The 23944-nt window shown below is 37.2% G+C and overlaps 1 protein-coding gene across 2 annotated transcripts in view; it reads right to left on the reverse strand.

Annotated features, from left to right (window-relative positions):
* Positions 1 to 923: 923 nt before the first annotated feature.
* The window catches only part of LOC105491816 (pumilio RNA binding family member 3), a 41200-nt gene continuing 18179 nt past the window's right edge, over positions 924 to 23944 (reverse strand). For both annotated transcript variants that reach the window (XM_011758497.2, XM_011758498.3), the window contains exons 10-18: positions 23293 to 23371; positions 20930 to 21028; positions 19974 to 20027; positions 16727 to 16807; positions 8973 to 9115; positions 8109 to 8331; positions 7098 to 7185; positions 4589 to 4679; positions 924 to 1231 (exon numbers count right to left, since the gene is read on the reverse strand). In XM_011758497.2, coding sequence (XP_011756799.1) covers positions 1099 to 1231; positions 4589 to 4679; positions 7098 to 7185; positions 8109 to 8331; positions 8973 to 9115; positions 16727 to 16807; positions 19974 to 20027; positions 20930 to 21028; positions 23293 to 23371 — 991 coding nt within the window. In that variant the 3' untranslated portion in view covers positions 924 to 1098. The remainder of the gene's footprint in view (positions 1232 to 4588; positions 4680 to 7097; positions 7186 to 8108; positions 8332 to 8972; positions 9116 to 16726; positions 16808 to 19973; positions 20028 to 20929; positions 21029 to 23292; positions 23372 to 23944) is intronic.

Below are 23944 nucleotides of genomic sequence, written 5' to 3' on the forward strand. Positions count from 1 at the left end.
GTTCAGGTAGGAAGCCATTTCCTCTAAGGGGCCTTTATTCTGTTATGCAAATACTTATTACACCAGACTTCAAGGGAAAATGGGGTTCTCCTTCCTTCTAACAACAGCTGATTCCTAGGAAAAGCAGGGTTTGATGCAAACTGAAAATACAATAAGCTGAATTTTCAAATAAAAGACATTCTCAGATCTGCTAAGTTCATCCATGGAAAAGAAGACCACCATGAAGCCAGGTAGGTTGTTTTCAATCTGTTTAAAGCCATTTGTGGATTTCTGCTTAAAAATGGTGCATTGTTGAGTTTGTCTCTGTTCCTTTCAGAAACAGTAAGATAAGACTAGAAAAATAAAATTGTATAAACTCACAGGAACAAAGTAAACAGAGGAGAAGCCACAGTGGGTGAGAGATAGCACCAAGTATCTGGAAGAACAGGAAGCAGTAGGGAAGGCAGCAGAACCATGGACGTGGAATACCTAGCGCATGGAGAGGAGTGAGTCCATTCTCACCATGATAGACCAGAAAATTCCAGTAGCACATTTCCTCCTATGAGCTTAACTTACCTGAGTGGCTTTCAAACAAAATCTAGCATGGAACCTAATCCATAAGACAGCTAGGAAGGCAGCTGTGGACCCCTGGCTCCCCCGGTACTCATTAAATTCCACTTTACTGTGCCCACGACTCCCCCTGGCTCTTCTTTTCCACATCCTGCCTTCCTTTGACAAGATGAAAGTCTTTTCAAGTCCCACCTTCTCCAGGAAGCCTTCTGAGACTATGCTCACTGAAGATGTCTTCTCCCCTGAATCAACTCGTTCAACTACACTTTATATATTTGGTTGGTCCCACCACATATGATTGGTAAACCTTCCACATTAATTGCCTCACACATTGATATGCTTACTACTCGATGTAACAGAGGAGACAGCTGAGATTTTTGAAAAAGACCATTTTAAAAAACAATTTATATAAATAGATTAGTATACAAAGAAGAAACACATATACAGAGCACCCCAATTACCAGTATGGTGGATCCTACCCCTTCTTTTCTGCATTGGGAAACAGAGAACAGAAAAAAATGATTCCATCTTGCTTTTAACTCTTTCCACCTATGTGCTCAGTTTTTCAAGTAGAGTTTCTATTCCTTTGCTGGTGCTTTTGTTTTTTTCCAATGTAGGAATCAAGCTTTTCAGTGCAGCTTTGACTTTGTTTGCAACTTCTAGGTCACAACTCTGAAGAAGACTGAAGAGAGGAAAAAAATTAAATTTCATAAGAACTCCTACATCATCTCCAATACTACCTGTACCAATAGTATAAAAGACTTGGTTAACTGTGAGACAAGCCTTGTAACTATATACACATTATTTTTCATTCAAAGGATGAATGATGAGGACCAGTAGCTTATATTATAAAGCCATGGAAAAAAATGTTTTAGAATCTTGCTGGTGGAGTCACCCAAGCAAAGACATTTGCAGGACCAACAGCATTCCATACAGAGTTGGCTCTACCTTCACATTATCTTAGGACTTACTTACATCTGTCTTAAAATGATTCTACATGTATTCTATCTTCCCTTCCCCATCTCAGGATTATAAGCTCAAGAGCAGGGACCGTATTTTATTTATTTCATGATGCTACATTTATAGAGCAGACAGCCAAAAAATGCCCACCACATGGCTGAATGAAAATGTGTGAAGAGAGGCACAGAGAGGTCAGAGTTAGCAGCCTTCTCACTGAACTCCACAGCACTAACGTTTAGTGAAGGGGCAAAGAGCTTCACTGTGGAGCTTCACTGCTTGGGTGTGAAACCTGCCTCTACCACTCAGTAACTGTACAACCAAGAGCACGCTATTTAAATTCTCTTAAGACTCAGTTTCCCAAATTGTAGAATGGGATTCACAACAGAGTCCACCTTCTACCTCACAGAGTTGTTTTCTGAGGTTCAAATGGCCTTGTATCTAAAGCTCCCAGCCAGAGCCTGACACTTAGTGAGCACTCAATAAATGTTAGCTATTCAACAAAATAACCCCGGCCTCTGCTTTCCGAAACCCTGCCCGAGTACCCTATCAAAAGTGAAGGGAGCCCTAGACGCTGGTAACAGCGGGCCCATTTCTCTGTGAATAGGACGTACAGCTCTGACCGCAGAGCACCAGGCCTGAATTTCCTGTTCTCTTCTTTTTCAGGACCATATGTAAATACGGACCTCTGAAACACATTCTAGAAATGAGGTACTTGGTATTTTCCAAAGTCCCTGGTCCCAATAACTTCCATTATGTCAATAAAGAGGAGGATAAATGATCAGTACCAAGCAGTATTCTACTGCTTCTGGAAGACAAGCAACAGATTCAGCTTGCCACCTATGATGCTAAAAAGTAAGGTTCCCTTGTAATGAATTCGTGACTCACTAGGTGTTTTAATTTCATGCATCTTGGCTAAACACACAGTTATATAACACATAATAGTTATTGCTTACTAAGCATATGCCACATATTAGACATAATACTAGGCATTTTATATGCATCATTCCAATCTAGTTTTCATAACAACCATAGGGTTATGATTAATCTCATTTTTTTGCCACCAAGAAAATTAAGGCCCAGGAAAGCTGAATTTTCCCAAGGCTATGCACTAAGCTGGAACCCAGGCAGTCTGTCGAGAGCCAATACTCCCAAAAGATAGAGAATTTTGCTTCTCTGAATTACTTTTCAGCCAACATACAAGGCTGATTTTCTTTTCACCTAAAATTTACAAAAACAATTTTTTGTATTATTGTTACATATAGCTCAACTTCCCTTTAGACCTTCAAATATTTCCTGTGCTCCTGTTCCAATTCTAAGTAGTGCTCCATAATAAACCTATAGTATCCTTCCTATGTTTGAAATTCACCTAATGGGAGTTCTGATTGATGAACATCCTTTATAAATTAATTTCATGGCATTGCTGAAATTTCCAGTTAATTGAGTGTAAAGAAAGAATGTGTCAGTAGATGTTAATACTCCAAATGCCTGGTAAAAGAATTTGTAACAAAAAAGTTCATGTATCAGCTAATGAATTCTGACCATTTGACATCAACTGGAAAATTAACTAATTTTAAGCAGAAATGAACAAAAGGATCTGTAACACTTACATATTGGGAGACACTGACATACCTGAAGATACAAATGCTCCTACGTGTGTTTGTGAGTATATGTGTACCAGATCAGGTATATGTTGAAGAAACATTTAAAATAACACTTGCAAACAATATAAATTAGGTTGCATAGCATGTTGCAAGTGAAATATCTTGAGAAATTCAAACTAGAGTTGGTATCTGTTTTCCCAAACCTTAATAACACAGCAGGGGAAAAATCAACAGTAATTGCTTCAAGGCAACATACAAATCTTTTTTTAAATGAATGCTCTTAACAGAAGGTTTTCATCTGCACATAGAATGTTTGGAAAATTTCAATGACTTGTGGATTGATAAACTCAACTAAGTTCAGAGAATAATACAAAACAGGCCACAGTTCATCACTGTTTTTTTCTCATTTTAAGTCAGATATCAACAATTAGCATACAGACTTCAGTAGCAAATGCTCTTCCAATCCTTTTAGAATCTTTTAAAACAATGAAGGAAATTACATGTAGAATTAGGCATGACTTAAGAATCAACATTGTCACAGTTTTCACAGGGACATAAGTTATTCATTAAAAAAAATACAAGCTGGGCGCGGTGGCTCACGCCAGTAATCCCAGCACTTTGGGAGGCCAAGGTGGGCGGATCACAAGGTCAGGAGATTGAGACCATCCTGGCTAACACAGTGAAACCACATCTCTACTAAAAATACAAAAAATTAGCCGGGCATAGTGGCGGGCACCTGCAGTGCCAGCTACTTGGGAGGCTGAGGCAAGAGAATGGCATGAACTCAGGAGGCAGAGCTTGTAGTGAGCCGAGATCGCACCACTGCACTCCAGCCTGGGCGACAGTGCGAGACTCCGTCTCAAAAAAAAAAAAAAAACAATTATGTTTTTGTCAAAACCATAAACATGGTGAAGCCACCTGATATCTTGTGAATGTTATAATTTGTCAAAAAGATGGTAGTTAAAAAATCCTAAGGGCCAGGCACAGTGGCTCATGCCTGTAATCCCAGCACTTTGGAAGATGAAGATGGGAGGATTGCTTGAGCCTAAGAGTCTGAGATCAGCCCAGGCAACATGGGGAGACCCCCATCTCTACAAAAAATAAAAAAATAAAAAAAAAGCTGGGTGTGGTGGCATGCGCCTGTAGTCTCAGCTACACAGGAGGCTGAGGTGGGAGGAAAACTTGAGCCCAGGAGGTTGAGGCTGCAATGAGCTGAGATTGTGACATTGTAGTCCAGCCTGGGTGACAGAGTGAGATGGAGTCTCAAAAAAAAAAAAAAAAAAAAAAAAAAATTCTAACGACTGACTGAAAGAGTTACATTTGCTTTCTAATATTTGGTATGCTTGTCTAGACCATGACTGACTGGAAGTAATACTAGACTACTGAGAACAAATATTAGAACTGATAAATCAATGTGAAGGAAGTATGTCTTCTGCATGACCAGGCCCTGCTCATAGAAGGGCACACGATATACATACCTAGAAAGAATAATGGCACCTCGATTTACACTAGCCCAGGATTTCAGGTTCTTCATACCAACATGCTCTACAAGAGTTTTTGCAAAACAACCTGTAAAATATACTGAAGCTTAGTGAACATCATATAATAAGATTTATACTCCCCAACCCATTCTCTACTGCCCTCAAACGTGCAAATATTTTTAAATAAAAAAGCTAATAAAAGTAGCTTTCACCCAGTCTCCCTTTTAACACTAAAAATTCCAGTGCAGGTTTATCTAATGCATTTTCAAAAGAGCGATTTCTTTTAACTCTGATCCAAAACCTAGGCTATGTTTAGCAGTAATTACTCAAGATAAACAATGAATTCTAATAAAACACTCACTGAGTTATGTCTGCATTTCTTTGTACTATTTAACGATTTAACTTTGACCTGAAAGCTATTCAGTAAATAAATGTTTCACAGTAGCACCTCATGGTTGGTTGAAATCAAGTTCTTCCTCATGGAGAAATGCTTCACTCAGAAGTCGCCATGAACATAACACAGTGTTCACGTGTTCAACAGTGGTTGATAAATGATTGTTCTAGCTTACACTTGGCATTTCTCTTTACAACACTTACATACTCACAAACCAAAAATACCATTTGTCTCCTGTTATTCTGGTACTTCTGATTCCCAAGGTATTGGTATTATCTTTTTCACTGTGCAATTAATGCTTGGACACAGGAGAAATTCTGATAGCTAAGATTTAGTGTAGATGGAGGTAGGGACAACCTATCTTGACGGCAAACATCATAGTCAGGTAGCATGTACTACATAATTCATTCAGATACCTAAATGTAAGGACTCTTTAAACGTCAAGAGGCCTATGGCTACTCAGCCTTTCATGGTACCTGCTAAAGAGGGACAGAGTTCACCTAGTGAGGCAAACTGTTTTCCAAAGCTGACAACAGTAATATCTCCTGTCCTGTGTGCTCTTCTAGAATGCAGCCACTCCCCCATCTACAGGGGGAATCCATGTCTTCTTTTGAATCACGAGGGGCCTCTGTGATTGACTTGACCAAAATAGTATGATGAAAGTGGCATTAAATGACTGCTAAGGATAAATCATGGAAGTGCCAGGCATTTACTTTATTCTCTCAGGATGCTCACTCTTAAAAAAGCAACCACTATCTCGTGCAGGAGCCCAAGCAGCCTAGGAAGGGAAACTGAAGCTGTTGATCTCCAGTCAACAGTCAGTACTCACTTGCCAGCCATGTGATTGAGTTATTCCGAAAAGTGGACACTCCAGCCACAAACCGAGCAGCCTTAGATGACTGACTCTGAGCACAGAGGAGGCAAGCTCCACCAGACCCTGATCAAGTCATTGTTTTGAAAATTACTACGTTTTAAGACTATACAGTAAAAGAGAATCAAAACAGCTAGACATGCAGGAGGACCAACTTATTTGGTGCTATAGGAATATGACAAGACAAACACATCAGACCCAAACAGGCAGATTTTAGGGTTCTCAGCACATTTTAATTAAGAGGGATAAAAACCACTGGACGTTAAGCCAGACTACTTTTCTGGCATAAACTCAACTATACATTAACTTTTTAATAATGAAAATGATGATTCCATATGTTATCTTTTTCTTTAATATTCATCACAAGGCTTCTCTTTTACAAAAAAAATTTTCAGTGAAAAATAGCCCCAGGTCCCCATTCTTAAAGGTAAAGTGAGAAGAGACAGCTCTACTGCTATACTGATTGCCTCACTAGCCATTAGAGCTGCCACTTGCTGTAAGACATGAATTCACGATCTGTCACTTTTTTTTCAGTCATTGTAATGAAAAGCCCAAACTGTTTTAATTCACTAGGGGAAAAAAAATCTCTCCAGTGGTTTAAATACCAGATGCAATTTGGATTTCCTAAGTGAAGGTCTGGTTGGAGATATGACTGAGAGGGGAATGGCATGCAAATGCTAATGCTGTCCTTCTCTAGAGAGCTGAGTTTCTACAGAGCAGCTGTAAGGCTTACAAAAAAACAGAAAGCACCAAAGACTGGCTTACTCTTTGGTCACATGTATTTCAATACCAAATAAACAGGCACTAGTCCAAAATTCTCTTACGAGGATAATCTTCCTCTGCTTATTCTTTCTTCAAACATAGAGATAAATATCATGCCTTTCTACTGAAGTAATGATACTCAACAATTGGGACCCCCTGCCCCGCTCGCCATCCTCATTAGAATGGCATTTTAAGGCATTGACCAAGCCAGGTTAGAAGCCTGCAGCAGCAGAGGAAGGAGAACAGAGAGAGTGAGAGGGGGTGGAAAAAAGAAAGAAAATTAAAGAGTTCTCGGGCACAAAGTTCTAGGGGAAAAAGCATTACCAGCAACCACTGAATCATTTCTTATTCACAGACATCATTTCTAAACACTCAACAAACTTCATTTGAGCCTAAATGGCCGGTATAAAGTTCAGGGATGGCAGGAATTACTGGAATTCCATATAAGATACAAGAAAAGGTCAAATTTCATAGCCTACCTTCTCTCCCATTGTCTTTCATCTTTTTATCTTGCTCTATTAACCACTTCAGAACTAGATGTCCTGCAGGATGTTCTGCAATGTGAAGCTACGAGGGGTCAAGAACAGTCAATCTTAAAAGCTGTTTTCATTCATGCAAATACATTTGAATGAATACATACAATTTATGTCACCACATACTGATAAGGACTCAGCCACTTTTAAAGTTCCACAGGCTTAAGAGGTCTTTATCTAGAACAACCATCATACTTGGGGGGACCAGAGATCTATTCTAATCCCCAGACCAAAAGACGGTTATGTCAGATAACACAACCACTGCACAGCACTTTAGTCTCAGCTTCATGAAATGTGCTCTGAACAGTAGCAGCACAAGGCTCATCTTAATGCCAATCATGTCTTAGACTGAAATATTCCATTCTCAGACACAAATAAACCTACAGGACAGAACACTGGAGCAGAAACATCAAAACCCAATGCTGCATGCTGTTTAAGGACACCTGACTACCTACGGGGATTATCTGATGAGCAACTCAAGAAAGCATCTCTTCAGCTCAACCTTACTCCTTTTCAAGAGCAACAGCAATCGTTCCCAGTTACTTGGGTTTCTCCTTAGCAAGTACGGGAGGCAACCGGCTCAGTCTCCTTATAGCGAAACTTTCAAGCTGCATTCATCTTTCCCATTTGTTAATATGGTCAGGAGGAGCCAGGGCTTCTCTAGGATCTCTTCTCTTCCCCAATCTCAGGTGTCAGAAGCACCTTGGGCATTCAATACTTGGCAATGATTTCATTCATAACCAAATACACGTCTGCAAAACATTCCCAAGTGCCAGGCTTTGACCCAGATGGTTAGAGAAAATTAAAGATGAATGTAATTGCTGCTGTGGGAGGTTCTTTGTTGTTATTCAACAGGCATCTCCCTCCCCAGTTTTCTTACTGACACCCCGCATCCTCCAAAAATGAAGTTTTTGTGGCCTTTGCAGCTTTCCTGCCTGGCCTTTAACGGCATATTACCTCTCCGTCCTTGCCACCAGGATGCAGTTCTGTTGCTGCCAAGCTGGCGATGGCATTCATGGCAGGCTGAGCGTCTCCAGTGGCAGATCCCAGAATGTCAGACACCAACACACACGCAGACTTATCTAGCACCACTTCTCGGGCGTGTTCTTGCAGGTAGCTTAACAAAGCTGGAGAAATGGATTCTAGGAGCTCCCGTCTGCGGACCTCTGTATCTTTCTTACTGTTGAATATGTTGAATGGGGTATTAGGGTAAGATAAATCGCAAAGGAAATGTGATCTTATCATCACAAAAACCTCTAAGAGCTTATCACAGACTGTATCACACTCTATTATTATTGTCTATCTTTCTGTTAAGCACGTAGACAGTGAGTGATTTGAGTATGTGTTCTATCTGTTTTTAAAAATATTTCTGTCCCGCGATCTGAATAATGCCTGCCACAGAACAAGCGCTCAATAAAGGGAGTCTGGCTTGTGTAATACCAAAAAAAAAAAATCCAAAAACCAAACAACATACCCACAAAACAACACATTTACACTGCCGTATGGACACCATACTCTAGGTAGTCAAATACGTGGTATCGGTAGCTTTGAAAAGAAAGCAAAACAAAAATCAAACCACACACCTGAATGCCCACTACGTGCCAAGGGCTCAGAGGTATTCTTTTGGCACAACACTTTTGTTTCCTTTTCAAGATAAAAGCTTTAAGAATCTGTCAAAAATACAGGCGTGACAATGGAATTCACCTTTACAGCAATTTTAGAGAGAGGCGTAAGTGGATTTCTGGACGCATGCACTATTCAACATTAGCAGACAACCAGAGCAGAGGAATAAAGAAGTCAAGCCATTCTACTTGTTTTTACCTGTGTGCATTTCCATCTCCTTTTTGCAGAACTTCAATGATTTCTCGTACTGTATGTGCAGGATCTCTGGGGCTTAGTAAGTACAACAGGACCTTCCTTCCATATTTGTCATTTACTATGCTAGGCAACGAACTGATAATTTCCTATAACATTATAAACAAAAAGAAGAATCAATATCTGCATTCTTAAAAAAGTACCACAGGACCTTCCTTCCATATTTGTCATTTACTGTGCTAAACAAGGAACTGATAATTTCCTATAAAATTATAGTGTATGTGCCGCCGAAGTGAGCACAATGTCCTATAAAATTATAAACAACAACAACAAAAAGAATTGATATCTACAGTCTTAAAGTATGCCTGGAATTTCAATGGTGAAGGACATACTTAACTATTTTTCCCAGCGTACTTCATGGAAAATGTGGAGCTAGTTCTGAAATTGTCTCATTAAAGCACACAGAGATTTACACTTAGAACACAGAATCAATTCTCTTTTGTGACTAGCATTACTGAACAACCCATTTATATTAACTGACCAAGCCCAAGGACTTAAAAAATATTTAAAGGTGTTATCTTCATTCATTATGGCCAGTATTTCTTGGGCCACTATTACGAGGGACATCACTTGCTGAGGTCACTGAGTAGAGACAGTTAATTTGCAGCTGCATTTAAATGTAGCATCGGCATGAATGAAGAACATTTCTATTAGAATTTCCCTGCTGGGATGTATGTGAAAGGAGATAAAGAAACTCTGTTAAATCGAACAAGTGGATAAAGGCTTTTAAAGTTAGGTTGCTTATTCATGGCAAATGAAGGCTGTTTAGCTACCGCAATGAAAAACAAAAACAGAGGAGGAGGGGAAACCAAATCCAGAAAGCCTCAACTAAGCAGTTACAAATTTACACTGTATGACATTTCCAATCAACATACCCAAGAACAGTAACCTCCTTTTCTAGTTGTTCGAATTTAAGGAACAAAAGCAATGTCATCCCCACCCTAACTAAACTCCTGTGTAAATCTGATGTTTTCAAAGACAGAGAAGTCACTTGAAAATTTTTAAAAATTCCTTTATTCTTAATAGAGAAGATGCAACAGAAGAGTCATCAATTTGTTTCCCCACCTCTGACACTCCTATTTCTTGTAACAAACTTTACAAGTATTCAATGCATGTTTGAGCACCCCATATTCTTTAGAACTGGCTGGGCCTCGGAAAGAGTTCTGTCCAACTGGCCAGGTTTACAGATGAGGCATCCAGAAAGAGGAGAGGACCTGCCAGAGGACTCACAGTGGCAGTGTCCTGGTTCTCCAACTCCAAATCCAGTCTCTTTCAAACATAAAACCTCCTCTTAAGGAAAGGGATTCTCTCTGAGAGGACACATTCAGATCTGCTCTTCTTAAAAGGGCCTATTTATTATGATGAGATTAGCAATTTCAGTGTAAGGAACCGAGCTCAAAATCAAGTCAGCCATCAACCATGGGACCATGAATCTCGCTGTGTCATGATCCTACAGCTGATGATGCTGCTCCAGGTTCCAAACACCATGTTTCTCTTTTTAAAATCCCAACCTTCCCTCATTTTTTGCACAAAAGTATAGCATGCTTCTGATAACAGTAGCTAACCCTCATTAAGTGCTTACTAGGAGTCAAGCACTACTGAGAGCTGCGCACTGATCATCTAACATAATCTTCTGACCACTACGTCCTGTTTCTAGCAGTCTGATCCTCATTATGCTCTCCTAATTACTTCTGAAGTCTAAGATCACAGTATAAAGATTTCCATGTAAAACATAAAAGTTTTCAGAGAACTGAAAATTCAATAGGTCTAACCACCTCAAAATGAATATATAATTTCAAGCACCCAGGGAAAATGAACATAAAATTTCAGTAATAAATGGGAAAACACACACACAAAAAATACACAGAACTTGTTACAAGGTAGGGAACTCTTTCAAGGCAAACAAGCTCCAATGTGAATTTAATCTATGTTTTTTTTTTTTGAGACGGAATCTCACTGTTGTCCAGGCTGGAGTGCAGTGGCGCGATCTTGGCTCACTGCCACCTCTGCCTCCTGGGTTCAAGCAATTCTCCTGCCCCAGCCTCCGGAGTAGCTGGGACTACAGGATGCATCATGACACTCAGCTAATTTTTGTATTTTTAGTAGAGACGGGGTTTCACCATGTTGGCCAGGCTGGTCTCGAACTCCTGACCTTAGGTGATCCACCCACCTCAGCCTCCCCAACTGCTGGGATTACAGGCATGAGCCACCGCACCCGGACAATCTATGTGTTGTTGATAACGAAGTGTTTAGCGCCCCAAATATGGCGTAACTTGAGTGTGCCTTTACTGTACCTTTAGGTACCTATATTAAGCTTTAACCAACTCATAAAAGAGGACAAACGCTTTAATTTCTTATATATTTTGTTAATTTGTTGAAAGAAAGAGGTGAGAATAATACATAGGCTGGGCCAATTTCTACAGTTAAAAAAAAAAAAACTGAAACAAAACTTCGCGGCCCTTAACAAAATGATTCTGAAATATAACACCGTTAAAAATGTTTTTTTTTTTTTTTTTTGAGAAAAAACAAAAACTGTATGTAGTGAACAACTATAATGGCTACTCTTCACTTTTATTTAACATTTTTTTCCCTTGGTATAGGGAGGAGGCATGACGCTGGCAATGTATTCCTCCATATAGCGAGCTTTCTCCACAGCTTCCACGCTTAGGGACTAATCCGACACATATGGCTTGGGCAGAAATTGTTTTATAAAATGAGAAACTGGGACTTCATGATACGCATAAAACCTGTGCTTAAAAACTACTCAGACCAGTCCTCAAATTCATTGAACTTTACTCCCTTTTGGTTTGTGATTAAGGAATTTAGAATCTAAATTCATATTTAATTAAGGCTTTTAAAAGAAAGCCAATGTTTATAAATAGCAATTTTACAAAAAACTAAAAAACGTTTACTTCAAAATGTAATATTTTTCAACCCACCTTATTGATCAGAAAAAAAAAAATGTAGTATCATTTAATCCTTCCCCAGATCACCCTCATTCCAGCTTTCCCCTACCATCAAAAACACACATCTTTGAAAGAGTACTTATACACTTCACTTCTCTTTAACTTGGGTTACAGAGAAAATGGGGAAGTTCTGGATTATCACACAGTGTGTACTAACAATTCCAGTAACATGTATAAAAAGAGACAGCTAAGGCATAGTTAATTTTGTGCAGAATTTAGTCTCTGGGGTCTTGAGTTCAAGCTGTGTAGCCTTTGGCAAATCCATTAACCTCTTTGCGTATTAATACCCTTATATTTAAAAGGAAATGATAGACCTGCCTAACGCATGGGCTATTACTAGGAGCAAATCAGAAAAAGTCACACTGCAAAGTGAAAGCTGTCACAAAATAATTATTTCATATGAAAAACATACCTCTCAATATGTATATCCTCCTTAACTACGGAGATTTAATAAAGCTAGCTGAGTCATGAGTTTTCACCCTCAAGAGAAAGAATAGCAAAAATTGTTTAATTTGAAAGGTTCTGGCTTAGCTTACTCCTAACAATAGTTAACTTACAGAAAATTCACAAAGGCCCATTTATTGTGATTTCTTCTTAAGCTCTAAAGTAGGCAAGTAAACAAAGAAAGCATGGGAGTTACAGACTTTCCTTCTGAAGACATCTTTGGCCAGTTCTGACCGCCTTGTGCTGACCTCTAGCTAGATACCTTGGCACTCTTGTTTTGCCAATGCTCTTTTAAAGAGGAAGGGTAAAGGTCAAAATAAAAGATGCACACATGTGTATGCATTTTTGGTCGAGGTTAGAAATGTACAAATCAACCCATCCATGGTGCTGAAGACTGAGCCTGTGGTGTCCACTCTTACGGTAGTTTGCTGTGGGGACAAAAAGAAATGCAGACTACTATATGGAACCTAAAATCTAGTGAAGAGGGAAGACAGTTAATAAAAAGTTAAAACTAAGAGATTTAACTAATGGCTAACAGAACTATAGAGGGCAGGTTAGATCATCAGGCAGCTTCCCGAGTGTTTTGTTCTGAAAACAGGGTGACTATTTGCAAAAGTCTACCTTTTCAGCTGCACTAAAAAAACTGGAAGGTCTAGTTTAGTGGGTACAGTGCCTCGTTCAGTTCTGCAAAATAAAAAATGTCCTGGAGATTGCCTAACAATGAGCATATTTAATACTACTTAACTGTATACTTCAAAATGGTTAACATGGTAAATTTTGTTATGTGTAGTTTACCTCAATTAAAAAGAAAACAAATGTGAAGATCTGTTGCCATGGAGCTCACACTGCCAGGGACTGAAGCTGAATGGCGCCCACCACCTTGGAGAGGGCGTGTGCTCTCACCATTTCCTATAGTCTCTCCCACATCTCCTTGTCTCACACCTGGCCTGGCCACTCATTTACCTATCTGGTCAATGAAGGTTTTGCAGGTTTGTGAGCCCTGGGTGAGATCATGATTAACTGCTCAAGGAAAGGATGGCAAAGAAAAAGACTACAGTAGTTGAGTGGGTGGAGAGACCACATCTGACTAGAAGATCACTATCTGGTGATTACACTAGAGCTTAGTCTTAACAGAAAACAAGCAGTGATTATCGGGCTATGATTTCAACTTGACATTTTGGGAAATCTAGTTACTCTAAATGGAATGCTTAGCAACACACTAAGCTTTCTTGGCTATTTTTAAAAGCACTGCGTAATGCAATGGTTTTGTAGTGGCTGAGTGGGAAACAGGAACACATGACTCTCTATATAAACACATGCAGCAAAACTGGCAGTCCAGAGATTCTGCTAAGTGCCTTAGAGAAACTTAACATGTCCCAAGGAGACATACACAAGAATGTTCATGGATGTGGATTAGCAAAAATTAAGAATTAAAGTTAGTTTTTAAAATTGTAAACAATCTAAACATCCATCACCAGAAAAACAAAATAAATCGCAGTATAGTCACATGTAATAGAATACTATTTGGCAGCGAAAAAGAAATGATTTAGAATGTGGATGGGTAAACTATGGCACATTGGTCAAATCCAGCCTATAGCCTGTTTTTGTCCATCTTGCAAGCTAATAATGGTTTTTACATTTCAAAAGGGTTTTAAAAAACAAAAACAAAATGAGTAAGAATACGTGATAGGACCATATATACCCCACAAAGGCTAAAATAATTATTAACTGGTCCTTTATAAAAAAGGCATGCTGACCCGATGCTAAATCTCACAAACGTGACAAAAGAAAAAAAAGCAAGATGCAGAAGAATACATGTAAGACAACATTTATACAGAACTTGTAAACATGTGAAATAAAATTAGATACATGTTTTACAAAATAAAAAATGTCTACATATAGTGAAAGGATAAGGAAATGCATATGAATAATAAATGCCAAATTTATCATAGTAGATACGGGGCGATGACAGGATACCAGGGATGCGTACACGAAGGGCTTAAATTTGAACTGTATTTGTTAAGTCCTATTTTATGCCAGGTGGTGGGAGGCTGGGTGTTCACTGTATTATTCATACCTTTCTGTATATTTTAAAGACAATGCCTTTAAAAATATGCATCAGTATTTATTCACCCTCAAACAGCAATTAGCTAGTGTACTTATTTACTTTCCAACGAACATTGCTGTCAAACCGCCTGCGTATCAATGACAACAAAGGTAAACTGGATGAAACTTTATGTTTATTTAGGAAAGTAAAGTAGTTAGAAAGAGCTCGTATCCATTTTGAAAGGTGAAAGGCTCAGCTGACCAGGCTGTGATTTCAACCTGACATTTTTGGGAAGTCTGGGTGCCCTGAACAGAGTGCTTAGCAACACTAAGCTTTCCTGTTTATTTTTTAAAAGCACTGCATACTGCAACTGTTTTTGTCGTAGATGAGGGGTGGGAAAAATTCAAGGGCAATTAGCATTCCAGAATTTTATCACAAGCTACACAGTTTAATAATACACAGAACCTGTTGAACATTTGTCAGTTACAGACAAGAGATCGGCAAATCAGGCCATTCAGGGAAAGCTGCCCTAAGTATGATAAAGTCATTAAGAATGTGGGTTAAGCAGTTGTGGGAATCAAAGTGATATAAGGAATTAAAACTGTTTCAACAGCAACTTTAAGTGGCATACATCTTTGGAAAAAAATGAACAGACAATTCTGGCAAATCGTGAAGGAAATTTGGTTTCTCTTGAAATCCATTTGGAACAGTTATGCAAATTTTAGTTGTCGTGAAAATATTAAACAAAAGCAAACTTTCAATATCCCAGCCTGTTTCCATTTCTGTGAAACGACTTTATTCATTAGCCAATTCTATGGCCTCACATCTCTGTCACAGGAATGAAAAACAATCATTATTGATTGGAGTCAAAAGGGTAATAAAGTCACAAGGAACATGTCAAAATACTCAGTTCGTAACGTTGAAGTCTTGCCAACTTGTTTCTTCCCACAATCCTATCCCAAAGAAAGTCATCACAATCTTAAAATAGTCAAGGGTAAAGTTGGAAAATGACAGCAAGGGCATGAGAAATTCACACACACTGGGACCTACAGCTGGCATCTAAGAAAACAATCTTCCCCTCCACTAGCTGGTATACTTTTTCTACTACACTCAGCTCTACTGATCCCGAGGGGCTACAAAGACAGACCATAGCACCACCACCTGACAACAGGTAAATTCTCTTTTAGAATCATCCACATTCTTCTTTCTCGCAGATGTGAAAGTACCACTGGTCATCACTAAGATTTCTCTAAGGGTCCCATTCATGTATATCAAACAGAAAGGCTTGTGTAATTTTCAGACAAATAACCTATATCTATACAGATTATGTGGTTTTCAAGACGTTTCCAAGTTTGGTCACTACTATCAAGCTTGTATCTTCTTATCCCCACTCTGCTACAACCTCTACCATATACTCAACACCACTCATACACTAAAATTAGAAGAAGAGAAAAGACAATCGTAGAATCAGAAAAAGAGGCTATTGATACAGAATGAAGAAAACAAATAGTTTAGAATGCAATTTTGACTTTGGAGTACTTCCTCTAAGAGGACAATTAGTTTTTCTGAAGGCAAGTTTAGGGACAAATACACTACATTCATGTATTAGCACTTTATGGTCATTACACTGGACTAGAAGGAATTGCTGAAATGTAAAAAGGAAGCTAGAGTTTTAATTTTAGTAATAACTTTTAATTTGACCCTACAAAAGCTCTAAGAAGCATCACAACTGAGTGAGTCTTGTACATTTTTCTTCTCCATCAGCTCAATCCAGCACAGATGTAATGATTAACTGGGTAACTGTGCAGAGGTAATTATTTCTCCACAGGGAGAGAGAGAATTTAATAGGTCACAGATATTCTCTGCTTGTATTTGAGTTCTGGAATAACTGAGGAATTACTATGCTAATTTCTGATCATATCTAAATATTACTTTGTTAACTTTCCATAGTTTAGAATCGCATATAGTCTAAAGTACCATGTTATCCTAATCCAAAATAAAAGTGTTAAATCTTAATTTAACCAGTCTTAAATATTTAAAACAGTATTAATATCAAGTTACAAGGTTGAGATTTATACAGGAATAAAACCTCCAAAATAAAACATAATTAACTTAAAAGTAAGCAAAAATATTGATAGAAGGCACAGCTGCAAGTCTTTACACATGCATGGTGAAATCAAGCTTACACATCCACAACTGGTTTATCGAAGTAACTTAAATTCAAGACCATCAGAATTACTTACTGATATGATTATCTGCTTCACAAGCTTAGTATCATCAATACAATCAAATGCCGCCAGTAAAACCAAATGGGAGTATTGGCCCTGCAAGAATTGGAAGCCAGTAAAGGTTAAAAACAAGTGCATAGATTTTCGCTCTTATTCCACACACAGAATATCTTCATAAAGGTTACCTACATTGACAACTTGTCTAACATAATATAAACAAGATGAATAAAAGCCATTCTAATGAACTTTCTCTCTTATCATGACCTCATTCTAGAGGTAAAGTTGATTTTTTTTAAAGCACATTATTCATTACCAAATAGTCTAAAACTAATACCTACGTAAACAGGTATACTGTTAATGAAAAGCTACTTGAAAATTATACTTAAAAGTTCAAGTTATAAGATTAGGTTCAAAAAACCTACATATATAAACACATATATAAGATACTCCAATCATGAAAAAGAAAATATAAACTCACACAATTTTACACACACACACACACACACAATATACATAATACACGTACACAGAAAATCCTGGAAGGCAAGGTATTGTAATAGTCATCTCTGGGTTATACAAAGAATTTTTAATTTTCTATATTGCTCAATTTCTTTAATGTGATCTCACAAAATTAGAATATAAACATGAAAAAAATAAACTAGAAGAGTATAATTATACACTGAATGAGAATGATATAAAAATCATTACTTTAAAACACCTACTTTATGTTAAGAACAAAAACAAAACTAAACTAAAACCTGTTTCCAGAGCTTGTCACACGAGTATCCTGGATGTTGATATAATTGTTTTAAACTTTGATAGGAATTTGATTTTTGATAATAGCCCACAATCATTCAGAGCCAGATCTGATGAATATTACAGATAATACAATTTCAATCAGAAACAATAACGGAGTTGCTAATTGTAAAGTCAAAAAGACAAACTGAAGATAAACAACAAAGGTCTAACACCCTTACTATACAAAGACCAACAACCAACTAAAAATGGGCAAAGAACATGAAAAGTCAGATCACAAAAAACAGAAGTACAAATGTCTTTAAATGTATGAAATAATGCTTTAGGAACTAATTAAGGACAATAATTAAAACAATGAAATGCCATTTATCCTATAAGCGATGGTGAAAACCTCTGACAATAGACTAATTTATCAAAGGTTTAGGAAAAAGCAGGCACACTTTTATGTTGTGGAGAATGTAAAGTCGTTCAACTTCTTTGAAGAGCAACTGACAACACCTATACAAATTTAAAATGCAAGTATGACCTGATCCAGCAATTCTAGTTCTAGGGATTTATCTTGCAGACGTGCTTCCATGTAAGTACAAAGACTTACATACGAGTATATTCACGGAAATACTAATTGTAATTTTAAAAATTCTAGAAACTAACAAAATGCCCTACAGTAGGGGCTGGTTAAATAAATTATGGTACAGGCATATGATGAAATGTTATAGTCACTAAGACAAGTGAGGTAGACAGATGTATGTATGTTGAAATAAAATGACCCGTAATATGAATTAAGTGAAGTAAACAAAATGGAGAACAATGTGCCTACTACAAAATCACTGGTTTCAGTTCTCTTAACTCAGACACACATAAGCATAACCAAGCATAAAATATTTCCGGATGAATACAACAGAAGCTGGTACAGAATTGAATATAAGTGAGAAATAGACAAATCCACAAGTATAGTTAGAAATTTTAACATGTTTCTCTCAGCAACTGATAGAACTAGAAAATAAAAAGCCAGTAAAAACATTGATGGTATGAACACTATCAACTACTTTGATCTAATTGACAAATATAGAATACCCCACCAAACAACTCTACAATATATTATTTTCAAAATATGTAGACCATATGTTAGGCCATAAAATAGGTCTCAATAAATTTAAAAGGAACAAAATATAGAGTATATCAAGAAACCCCCAATATTTGGAAATTAATAATTCTAAATAACCCATGGATCAAATCCATGGGTAATGTTAGTTTATCACCCCTTTAGAAGTAACTCTTAAGAGATTTAAAAAGACATGTATTGCTAATTTCTGTTACCATCATGATGCCATGCTGGGATTAGGTTCTCAAAAAACTTAGTGTTGAATTACCTGACATAACCAAACTGTAGAACTAAAACAATCTAATTATTTAAAAATGTCATACTATTAATACCTTTGTGAATTTTCTATTAACATTCTAGTTTTTACTCATTTTAATGTAAAGTATTCAAATTAGAATGCCACGCATAAAAATTTACTTAACATTGAATTATGAATCATAAAAAAATCACATACACTGGAAAGAACTCATCAGAGAATTCCGTATTTCACTTTGTTACAGGAATGTTAGCTGCCTTCTGAATTCTTCTAATCTCTAGCCCAACAGAAGACAACAGTCAAGTATACAATTACACAGCATTAATTTTAACTTGTTTGACTTACTATTTCAAACAAGTTGAAGTCCAGATGTTAGTAGTTCTCACTGGATTTTTTCCGAAGGATAAAGTAGTTGATTACCACATAATTTTAGTTCACCAATAAATTAGAACTTTACTGATGAACTGTTATCCATCAAATATATAAAATATAACTCAAAAATTAAAATTGTATTTACTACATATTTTCTAGTTATAGTACTCCATAGTAACAGCATGAAAAAATTATTTAATATCTAAAAACATATAAACACTATTTTTGAAGCAACAAATTCCCCAGAAAAAATTAGGAAAATTGTTACTGCATTTCTAAAGAACTATAAAATTTCCATAACTCCACTGCAAATTTATTCTTAAAAAATAAAAAGATACATTTTAATTTCTTTTATGGTTTTGGTCCTAAGGAAAACTAATATCAAGTTTCTGAGGTGCAATCTGGCATCATTCACCCAGAGACTAAAATATGGACATACCGTATCCAGGCAGTAAATTCCCATGTTTAATTAACACGACTGGACAAATTCACCAAAAAAGCTAGTAAATATCAGGTTTTCAAAGAATATCTAATAAAAGTAGAGAACTATCACAATACAATGTTAAATTTAAAAAGAAGAAAAGAATGCATGTGGCATGATTTCCATTTTGTGTAGATAAAATATGAAAATACATGTATATGCACAGAAAAATATAATAAAACAATAATTTTCTTCTTGGTAATTTTTTGAATTTTTCCAAATTTTCTGTAATATACATGAATACATCTTACTATTAAAAATAATTTGAAGAAATATGTAGTTTTATTATACTTACATTAGCCACCTTTTCAACGTAAGTCTTCATTGTTTTCACAATCACTTTCCTGTCCTTAAAAAGGAAAGATTGTCTCACTGAACTTTCAGTTATGTATTAAGGGTATTTTGTAGTTAAACATTTTAATATATTTATTAAGTTTTCATTTGAATGGCATATTTTTTCATTAGTAAAAATAGTTATGCAGCCAGAATGAAAAAACTGTAATATACCAAAGAAGTTCTCTTAGAACTATCACAAGCTTAGATGTGTATGTGACAATCCATTCAGACATAAATATGGAACCATTAAATTGCAAATTGCAAGGCAAACCTAGTGAAGCCACCTTTCACAGTGAGACCAGACAGACCCTTCTTCCAAGGTCTGAACTGTCCTCAAATGCAGAGTCTAGCAAACAGTTAGTACTCGTCTACATTTGTTGAACAAAATTAAATCTGCATTAAAAAAGTAGATATAGTACAACTACCTTTTAAAGGCAGAATTATGCTGACTAAGGAAATAATGATCATTTTTGTTAAACTTCTGTGCCTAACAAGAATCTTTACCTTTTCCCTCAAGTACTTAACACCTATGGGAGCAAATGTGTGTGGCCAGCTGTTTGTTAGCCCTTCCCATTTCCCTCTGCCATAGTATGATCATTAAGTGAGGAGGTACCAAAACCTCTATAAACTAAAGCTTAAATACGTATTATGTTTACTTGCTTGATAGATCTCTTCCCATCCTTTAATGAAACTTCAAGGTTTCTACTACAGCAGAGAAAAGAAGAAACGCTAGGCCTAAAGAAGATGGCTCATTCCCATCAGGCCCTGAGGCACAACTTTTGGAAGATAATGTTGCTGTGCACAATAGGGAAAAGACCAAAGGAGATTAAAAGTCTAAGGACAGCTAAACAAGCCTGCAGATAAAGCATGGCCCTGACTCGTACAGTTTAAATGCACAAGTGCTGTCACACTTACCTTGGGCGTGCCATGCCACAGGCAGTGCATGGCCACTCTGGCGCCATCGTGTGTGTGTGCCAGGTAGACCACTGCTTCGCGGATGGCTTCAATCATTTCCTAGGGAACAAATGCTGTCAGGAACAGGGCTTTGCTTTATTTTCTTCTTTCTGCTGTTTTACCTGTCTGTCTACAGGGGCCAGTTACACAGAGAGAAGGAAAGGAAGAGAGTGCCAGGTGGCAAACAATTTCATTTTGTAGGCCATCAAACAGAAACACAACCTCTTTCTAGAAACGTTCTTTTCCGTCAAGAGCAGTAAATACTGCTGGCAGACAATTTCTGTTAAACACAATATCTGACTTTTACCAACGTCCGTTAGAAAAAAAAGTCACAAACTATATGCGTACTATAATATATTCTAATAATTTTCCAAGGAAAAGAAGCCTAGGAGGTGGTGGTGATAAGAAGGGAGCTTTTAACAGAATAAGTGAGATAAAGAAAATGCTCCTCCCTAAAAGAGACCTGTATGTAATAAACAGAATCAAAACACTCATTTTGACTGAAAAAGTTCCCTTTTTAGTTCATAACAGGATTATCTCCAAAAATCATATTCTTTACCATAAATATGCTTATATATTATTTCCTTATGAAAAATTTCTGTACTAACATTTAGACTAAGACCTCACCTACAAATGACCCTTTAGTAAAAAACATTTAATTTCTCACTACGTAGCTTAGCTTAATTTAACCCTTAGCCTTCATTTTCCATGTACATAATTTCTTATTTACATTTTCTTTCTTTTTTTTTTTGGAGACAGAGTCTCGCTTCGTCGCCCAGGCTGGAGTGCAATGGTGCGATCTTGGCTTACTGCAACCTCCACCTCCCGGGTTCAAGCGATTCTCCTGCCTCAGCCTCCCGAGTAGCTGGGACTACAGCCGCCTGCCACCACACCTGGCTAATTTTTGTATTTTTAGTAGAGACAGGGTTTCACCATATTGGCCAGGCTGGTGTTGAACTTCTGACCTTGTGATCTGCCCGCCTCGGGCTCCCAAAGTGCTGGGATTACAGGCGTGAGTCACCGTGCCCAGCCCTATATTTTCAAAGTCTAAGCACATAGAATGTAAATGAGTTCTGGCAACGAACAGCTTCAGAGCCCCATTTTAGTCTATTCCCAATTTAAAAATTTACGTTAAATAAATAAATACAAAGCCTCATTCCAGGAAAGAGAGGGTAGGTGCCTAATTTCATCAAGGAACAAACAATTTCACCCTCAAGTATCTTACATCGCTTCCCAAGATGACTCTCAAGAGCAGTTTCAACTAACATACCTGAACTTAGGAATCTCTTCCAAGCTACCCAGACGGAAAGCCAGGCATATATCCCAATTACGCTTCCATTTTCCCCAAAGGTTTTTTTTTTTTTAAGTCTCTTTTGAAAATGCCCCCAGTACCAGAAAAGAAAATTTGTCTCATTACTTTACATGCATGCTAAGTTACAAAATATTTTTTGCTGTTACTGAAACATTCAACACTAAAAAGATACTTTCTACCACTGAATATATTCAAATAATCATTGTGTCATTTCTGAGCATACAGTCCTACCTCAGAACTGTGGGATACTGTGTTTTGCAGGAAATAAGAGAAATCTCCGAAAGAGAAGGTGCTGCTATGGTCATCGAACCATAAGCTTAGGTGGGTGGCTACCGTTGGGAAATTATTTTGCATGCCAATTTTAAGAGAGTCAAAACTCCAGTGAACGTATAGTCTGGCATATTTGTTAAGTCAGTCTCATTATTTTCATTATCCCTTGTGATTGGAAAATGAGGACAAATGGACAATGAGCTCACTGTACGATGAGGCAAGCAAAGTTCAGGGAAATAAATGATGAATTCTCATTTGTATTCCCATGACTGACTTGAAGGGCAGTGCAATTTACCTTCACTCTCTGTTCTTCTATCATTTAAAGTCCAGGTTTTCATGGTCCATTTAATTTTACAAACGTATCCTCCTCTAACCTTTTAATGCCAAGCTAATTTTTTTTTTTTTTTTTGGCACAGTTGAATTTAAAACTACCCGAATGCTTGAATATTCCTCCATGAGTTAGTTAATTTTCAGAGTAGGCTAGCTAGCAGATACCCTCCAGATTATAATTAAGGTATAAACATTCAACATGACTAGTAAAACTAGGGTCAATTCTATTGTTTACTGGAATATCTAAATGGAATTTGCAAACATGTTCAAAGGGAGGTGAGTAAATTATCTTCCCTAAATAAGGAAGCATCTCTAAAATTTCCAAAAGACAATGTACCTCAAAGCAGTTTTTCAAATTTCTACACCGCTCCTTCTCCATGTTTTAGTTTAAAAACAAAAACCAAGAACTTACTGATCTGAGTTTGGGGGGTGCATAGGTAAAAAAGTCCAAGAATACTTTATGTACCAATGAGTGCTTAATCACAGCTTCCCTGAAAACAGAAAAAAAAGCAAAAAGACTCATCAGATCTGGCACTAGTCATACCAAGATAGGTAATCTCAGAAGTCCTAAAGTAATCTAAACAAGTGAAATGGTTTTACTGAATATGATTTGTCATAAAATAGACCGCATCTTTCAGAAATACTAAACTTAAACAAAAACTTAGATGGTAAAACTGATTTAGTGCCATCTACAACCAAGACCAGTACAAATGTCTAGTATCTACTCAGCACACATAAGATTAACATTTGAAATATGCTCTGCTCTGTTAAATAAGGACATCTTCATTTTTTTCCCCAGCACTGGACATGATGATTAGAAATCCACACGTGAACCTATTTTTTAATAGTTGTTTTATTTCTGTCAACACCCTTCACAATCCATCTGTTTCACAAAATAATTTTAGCAAAATTAAAACTTGAATGAACCAAACATTGTCAGCAATTGCAACAACACCTACTTAATCCAAACCCCCTAGTGTGACACTTGGTGGATCTAGGTGTACAGTGGAGGGTGATGGTCAGGCATCAAAGACCTAAAGTTCACAGGCGATATCCAAGTATAC

This window comes from Macaca nemestrina, chromosome 14, assembly GCF_043159975.1.
Source record: "Macaca nemestrina isolate mMacNem1 chromosome 14, mMacNem.hap1, whole genome shotgun sequence".
NCBI lineage: Eukaryota > Metazoa > Chordata > Mammalia > Primates > Cercopithecidae > Macaca > Macaca nemestrina.